This window comes from Atta colombica, unplaced genomic scaffold (genome assembly GCF_001594045.1).
Source record: "Atta colombica isolate Treedump-2 unplaced genomic scaffold, Acol1.0 scaffold27, whole genome shotgun sequence".
Taxonomy (NCBI): Eukaryota; Metazoa; Arthropoda; class Insecta; order Hymenoptera; family Formicidae; genus Atta; species Atta colombica.
In genome coordinates, this window is record NW_017259370.1 from 326,470 (window position 1) to 333,928 (window position 7,459).

General features: G+C 33.5%; 2 protein-coding genes across 3 annotated transcripts; one reads left to right on the top strand and one right to left on the bottom strand.

Moving 5' to 3' along the window:
- Positions 1-1,418: 1,418 nt before the first annotated feature.
- Positions 1,419-4,348, top strand: LOC108689355 (leucine-rich repeat-containing protein 28-like). 2 transcript variants are annotated; one of them, XM_018196087.1, is made up of 8 exons: positions 1,419-1,626; positions 2,001-2,360; positions 2,437-2,623; positions 3,056-3,211; positions 3,351-3,545; positions 3,633-3,878; positions 3,942-4,025; positions 4,159-4,348. In XM_018196087.1, exons 2-7 carry the CDS (start codon positions 2,012-2,014, stop codon positions 4,006-4,008), a joined length of 1,200 nt encoding a protein of 399 aa, XP_018051576.1. In that variant the 5' UTR covers positions 1,419-1,626; positions 2,001-2,011; the 3' UTR covers positions 4,009-4,025; positions 4,159-4,348. The 2 variants fall into 2 exon arrangements, with proteins under 2 accessions (XP_018051576.1, XP_018051575.1); XM_018196086.1 differs by lacking the exon at positions 1,419-1,626 and having other exon boundaries at positions 1,991-2,360.
- Positions 4,349-4,377: 29 nt separating this feature from the next.
- Positions 4,378-6,178, bottom strand: LOC108689356. The gene is made up of 4 exons (XM_018196088.1): positions 5,698-6,178; positions 5,293-5,613; positions 4,976-5,200; positions 4,378-4,912 (listed from the first exon to the last, which is right to left on the bottom strand). Exons 1-4 carry the CDS (start codon positions 5,884-5,886, stop codon positions 4,460-4,462), a joined length of 1,188 nt encoding a protein of 395 aa, XP_018051577.1. The 5' UTR covers positions 5,887-6,178; the 3' UTR covers positions 4,378-4,459.
- Between the last annotated feature and the right edge of the window lie 1,281 nt (positions 6,179-7,459).

Here is a 7,459-nt window from a genome sequence, read left to right on the forward strand (position 1 = left end):
CCATAAACAAAAATTTACAACGGAACGGAACAGCGAGATTAATCACAATCGCAGAAAAGAAAGAATAATGACTGCAAAGTTGTGATTGGTTGCGCTTTATAATTTCCGCTCATGGGACAGCAGTTTAATAAGGAATAAGATATTTGCGGCATAAAGCGGGGAGCACAGACCTTTGTATAATGCATAATATAAGGCATAAGAAAATGAACTAATCAAAATCCTTTATTTCCTTCCTTTTCGTGAAATAAAGAACTCTTGATTGATTTCCTTATGCCTTATATTTTATGTGTTGAAAGTCTATATTATTGAAAAAGTCTATTATTGTGCAAAAGTCTGTGCTTTTCGCTTAAAAAAATAAAGATAGAGGCAATTAGTTAAGGTATTGTTTGCAGTATGAAAGAATGAATGTATTAAGAGATTTATTGTAAACGAAGCTCTTTCTTGGTACTTGTAAGCTGAAGTAATAAAAGTTCTATCTAGAGAATAATTGAATAATTCCGATTGAAATCCATTCCGATTTTGTTCTATGATAGGTGCCCTGGATCACCGACGAGATATTATTGAAGACTTTCAACTCTGGGCAAATTTTCAGCGATATAAAAATTTAAGGTTCAAATTAATTGAAGAATGCTGACATTAGTATTCTTTGTTTTGTCTCTCGGGAAACAGATGTTTTTGCTGCTCGGAATCCCTTCAAATAAATCCAGAAATATAGGATTCATATCACTATGTACGACATCCGTCATATGACACTTAACATTCATGATATCGTACGTAGTGTGAATCCTACATTTTAAATACGCTAAGTTAGACTCTAATCAGGGACTGGCCATCAAATTTCTTCGAGTAAAAGGAGTATAGACCATCTTACTTCCGCTTTCCCGCTTGAAGAAATTTGACGAAATCCTTATGACCAGTCTCTGCTTAAGAAGTCTCTACGCTGAGATCATTCGATTCCCGAGAGGCAAAATGAACAATGCTATTATCGACAATTGATATAAATTTATTATTACCTTTAGGTTACCATAGAGATGACAATGCAGAGAAAAAAACTTATAATTTTTCGGCAATATAAAATATTATAACATTAAAAGTATGCGTACTTATTTATACAGCATTTATATAATAAAAAATCATAAATTCAATAATAAATTACCAAAATATGTTAATATATCGTAAATTTTTATTAATGGTTGGTAAAATATCATTGTTTTTCAATTATCTTCGACCCTATTGAGGATGTGATCCACTTGATGCTACAAATACTTTAAAGTATTATTCGTTTGTTGATTGGTCAATTAGTAAAATTCTTTCTTCCGATTAGTCAATCAAACGCTTTGAACTATTTGTAGCATCAAGTGGACCGTAGTCACGAAAATTTGCTCAGGTCCGATGGTCTTTAATAGTATCTCATCGATGGTTGTGATAACAACGCTTACCGGATCAGCTGATCCAAATACCATATCAGTAGTATGTCACTGACTGTGCACATAATGTGTAGGAGATTGATTAGGATTGACAAATATGTAAAGTAGATACGACAAAAGACTGAAGAAAGTAAAGGATTAAGTAAAATTAAAAAATGCATCCGTACTGGATTTTCTGCCGCAAGAGAGACACGAGAAAGTATATACTCTTATACTACTACAGTCGCTTCATTTGTTTAACGTCAGATGAATTAAGCTAATTAACATTATTACTCTCTCCGCAGTCCCAACTAACAATAACAGTTGTCATGGGTGAGCGAAATGTCAGACTAATTTGCTCCCTTTCAATACGACGATCATGCGCCCCTGTAAAATTTATTTTGCCCATCGCGAAAGTTTATTTTAATATAGCTGATGTAGCGAGACTGAGTTATTTCGGGCCTGCGTCCATTGCTGATGCTTAATCTTGGAATCACTGACCGATTCCCATCTATCTCAATATTGAAAGTTACTTCCTGGCTTCAGTGTCTCCCAGAGCACTCTATTAATTTTACATTTCAAACATGGATCCAGATCCTATAGAGATGGCGAACGAGGTCAAAAACAAAGTTATACTACACTGGAACTGTCGGGGTCTCATGGAATTTCCGGAGGTAATAAGATTGCACGGCAGTCACATTCAGGAGATATATCTGAAGTGGAACAAGCTAACCACTCTACCACCGTGGATTACGGAGCTATTCAATGTAACTAATTTATACATGTATGGCAATCGGATTGAACAGTTGCCTGTGGAACTCGGCGGAATGAATCAATTGACAGTGCTAGATTTAAGTGCTAACAGATTAGACCTGATATCTACCTGCATCGGCAATTTAAGCAATCTGAAATCTTTATTCTTGAATGACAATTTTATAGAGAGATTACCAGTTGGTAAGTCAAGATTATTAGATTGTTGTATGCAAAGGAGAAAAAAATTTATTGACTCACATGAACGAAACAAAAACAGAATTGAGCCAACTGAATAATCTGGAAATACTGTCTGTCTCGGGTAATCAGATTGTCGCATTACCGGAGTGGACCGGTTCTCTTCCAAGACTTCGAGAGCTATATGTGGATAACAATCAACTGAGAGAATTACCTAACAGATTGACCATAGCTCCTGAGCTTACCATGATCTCCGTGTGTTCAAACAGGTTCCTATTAATATTAATATTTTGCGAATAAATATTCTGATTATTAAATCAAATTATAAAAAGTCTGATATTCATAGTCCGTTTCTAATTTTTAAGCTCATCTTCAATATAGTCTTAAAATGTCATGAGCCAATTACAGCTGATACACATTCACAGTCGCGATTGTTTAAGATTATCTTAAATATAGTCTTAAAATATCTTGAATCAATCAGAGAGCTGCATAACAAAACATTGCGCTCTTTGCCCTAATGAAGTGAACGGGAACATTCACGAAATGTTGGTAACAATGAATCACGACACGGCGATAATTCGCAACCTTTTGGCATATCTTAAGACTCTCTTAAAATAACAATGGATTATGAATACGAGTCTAAACTTTACACAGATTAATCGAGCTACAATTTTGTATTATTCCAACAAATGTTTTTGCAGATTGAAATATTTGCCACTGAATGGATTTTTATCGGCTCCCTATATACGATTCGATGCAAACGAATACTTAAATTATGTGTCGTATCCGCTTCTATTTCAATTACTTTCGCAACTACGCACGACGGTTGTCCGCGATAGAGAATATTTGGCATTCGGGTAAGCACATTGGAGTGTCAAATAGGAATAAATTATTCGCGAATAAAAAATAAATCTTGACAACTGTTATTTTACTTTTGAAGTCTGTATATAAAGTAAATTTTACAGTCTATGTATATATATGTATATATAATCACAGATGTTTTAAGACGCATTATGACACAAATGTGCTAAACACAAATATAAAATTGTACATAAAAATGAAAAGATTGCATGAAATAGATGCCGATGTTATAATTGAATTACCACGGCAAATGCTAAAAATTCACGAAGTTCACGAAAACGTGACTTGTTCCCTGTGGGAATTAGCGCTAAGGAAAATTTATACCGAAAGGTAATTGAGGAATCTTATAAACAGGAATTTCTTTATAGTCTTGCAAAAGTATAAGTATCTCGCAGATTTAACGCAAATACATTTCAGATATAAGCACACGCTCGATGTTTCCGTTTCTCCAGCAAACGTAACAATACTTTACAAACCACTTAAGAATACTAAACTGGACTTCACACTGTCTACAAGTTTATACAATTTATTAACAAACGGACCTACTGGTATCTGTATAAATTCTCAATGCCAGCAACCGATATTCACAGAAGCTTGGATCATTATCGGTATCAATCGCTATGCAGAATCTATGATAACGATCGTTTTATGTTGTAGTAGAAGGTAACATACAAAATAATGTAATGTACCTGAGTATATCAGTTACTAAATTTTTTTAATTTGCAGTTGCGCCATTGTATTTGCTGCACACTCAAGTATGACTATTGATCTTCATTGGCACTCCATCAATTGATGAATCCTCCTAACTAGGTATCTAATTAATTCACTTCTGTATACAAAGTGTTAGAAAAATAAAGAATTCTTACGCACTTAACTGAAATCTTGTGTCAATAAGTTTTTAAATTAAATCTCTAACTTATTGTAATTGTAATTTATTTTGCAGCATCGCGGCTACCAAGAGCAATTCTTCAATAATGCCCAGTAGGAGTTCCAGTTCCATAACATAACGATGAATTAAATCAAATTATTACATAATATCATATTCAATGTAACTTCCTTCAAGTATTCAAGACTAGTCTCACTGATAACATTATCTTTCTTTTTATTAAAATATATGTTTGTGACTCGTCGTATCTTCCATGCATTATATAAAAATTCCCATTCGTTATATTTTTTCGCACTAAAATCGAGTCGCAACAAAAAATATTCTACATTTTTTTCTGGATGGCGAATCAATTGTCTACTCAAGCGATCAGAAGATCTAACGCCTTGTCACGATCAAAGTTACACTTTACTAATGCCGCGGAAGCTTCGTCTTCGGGAAATCCTAGATCCTTCAACGTGCATAAATTCTCATAGTAGATCTTTGCCTTGGATTGATCGTGCTGCGCGAGCGTCAGCGCTGTCTCGGCATAGTCACTCGGGACGCCAGTCTCTTCTAAGGATTGGACGGCTAATAGATACTCCACGATCTTCTTCTCGTGCACTCTACCTAGTTCTAGTACCGCGCGCGCCGCTCTGCATTTAGGAAATCCCATGTCACTTAATTGCATGATCAACTTTAGATCATCCTCCATCATGCTTGATAACAAGTCTGTTAGCGGTTTCGCGTGATTCGACGACATTGAGTTGTTGTATTTTGGAACTACATGCGCGTCGCTGTCTGGACTCTCCAAATCTGGCCACGGCTTCCAATTCTGTCGCAAGGAGGGATTAATAGAATCAATTATATTTATATTATAGAGAAAAAAATATATTACCTCCATAATAGGCCGTTCTAATTCTTTTTGAAGTTCCTGCATTATTGTCGAAACGCTACGATGATTTTCGATGCTATGTGTATCTTTGTCGGCTTCGTCATCCATTTGACTCTCTGTATCGGCTTCTTCCTCCTTGCAAATCTCGGATGTATCATCAATTGTTAATTCATTTATAATGTTCTCCAATTTTCCTGCAGGTATCCATTGCGAGCGAGGTTGCAAAACCTACATTTAAAAGATATTAAACATTACAAGAATCATCTGCAATTATCTGCAATGCTTTTCAAGAGATTTAGAGAATAAAACATTTCATTAACCTGCGCCAATTCTTCCATGTCATTGATAGTTTTCAATTCCATATTATCGAAGGGACTGCTCGTGTCATTATCGAAGTCGGCAAAGTCCAAACCTCCATTGATTTTTACATGATCTTGAAAGTCATTTGCTGGAGGTGACAACGGCTGTGGTGTGAGTATTGTCGTTTCTGGAGCGGGTGGTGCATTAATAGGTAGCTGTTTCACGCGATCTAATGGTGGAGGTGAAGGAGGAGTCTCCTCTCTCTCCTTTTTCTTCTTCTCTTTCAATCGAGCTTGACGTGCCTTGCTATAGGCCTGTCTAGCCTTGCGCCATTCGCACATCTAATTACAAATTAATTAATTTATGATAATTATCAACTCACGAAATTATTGCACATATTACATAGAACATTAAACGCCTCCTACCTTTTCAAGTACTGATTTTTCCAAGCTGAAATCGTACGTTAACTTCGATACATCCGGCAATCGATTGTTATACGCGACGGGTAGGCCAATCTTCCTCGGTGGTTTGTAGGCTTCTGCGATTTTGACATGAACCCCGTCCATGTAAGACGCCACCAAGTCGCATTGCGCTGACACGGACGATCGAGCCATTGATTCCTATACGAAGGAAAACGCCACGAAATAACACGCGACTTGCAACGGAGTTCGTCGCCTTAATCGCCGATGCACGGAGCATAACCTATTTTCCGTTGTAATAAATATCATTTAATCGCTCGTGTCATATGACCCCGATACATCTCGCGCGTATGTGATTGCGGTTTAATTAAATGTTAAATTCTTTCTCTTTTTCTCTCGCTTTTTTGTAGCTTGAAAATCTGAAGTATCTCTTTAATGGTCGAAATGATGAAAAAATATTTCTCCATTTGACACTTTACAGATTAAATTCTCTTCTCGTCCGTCCGTGTCGTCGTCGTCATTGCGAGAATATCGATTGTCAAACGCTAGCAAGATTTTAGATATCGATATTCGATATCAACTGTTAATACTATTCGATTTGAATTTGTATCTGATTTAATTATTATCTGCAAATACTTATCTGAAACTTTTCTTTTTGTTATTATATTGTTGGCAATATGAATTGATATTTTGCGTTTACAAAAATATTTTACAAATAATTTCAGAAAACGTTTAATATTGTATAATTTTATATAAATTATTTGTTAAAGTTATAAAAAACTAATGTTATAGAAAATTTTATTTATTAATAACTCTCTTCCCCAGATTATTAATAAAATACTAAATATTTTATTCTAAGACGTTATTAATAATATTATATATCAACACCGTTGCCATTAATATCTTGCATCTCTGAAGTTTGAAGATCTTTGAATACTATATACATTAATCTGTGATATATTGAAAAAATAGTCATATGTTCAAAGTTATCGCAATACAAAATACTCAAACTTTAAATTGTAAATATTTTATTCTCTTTTTCTCTCTCTCTCTCTTTCTCTTGATAACGGATATATTGCAACATATAGAGTACAAATAATTGGATCTTGAGTAAATAATTAGGAAAATAAGATGCTTTTTGAGAATTACAATAAACTTTTTGCAGAGAAACTGAGAATAATAATGATAATAAATTAATATAAAAATAATATAATAAGCAATGTTGAGAAATAGAACTAATAAGAATAAATCTACTAATTAAATAAGAGAAATATCTATTTGATGGAAGGATCTTACATTTTCTTCTTTCAAGAAATTAATTTATTTAAAGTGGGCGAAAAAAAAATGTATAATACATAAGATAAAGATGTGTATGTTAAGGATAATATAAAATTTTGGAGAATCTATAGAGAAGCATTTTATTGTACTGCACTTGTGATATTTTATTTTACATAATAATAATCGTAAATATTTTATTACAATCAGTTTATTTTTATAAGATATTGTCATTATTTCAAATCTTTTATTTCAAATCAAGTAACATATTATAATATAATACTATTATAACAATAATAATGTTATAAAAATTTAAAAAATCACAGTTAACATAAACAATATCATTATATAATATCTATGAAGTATTATATATTTATCAGTTGAGATAATGTAGTCACATGTGCTCTCTATCGAATGTATTAGAGTTATAAAAATATTTTATAACCTGTTGTTAAAAAAACATTTATTATTATATATTATATATTATTATATA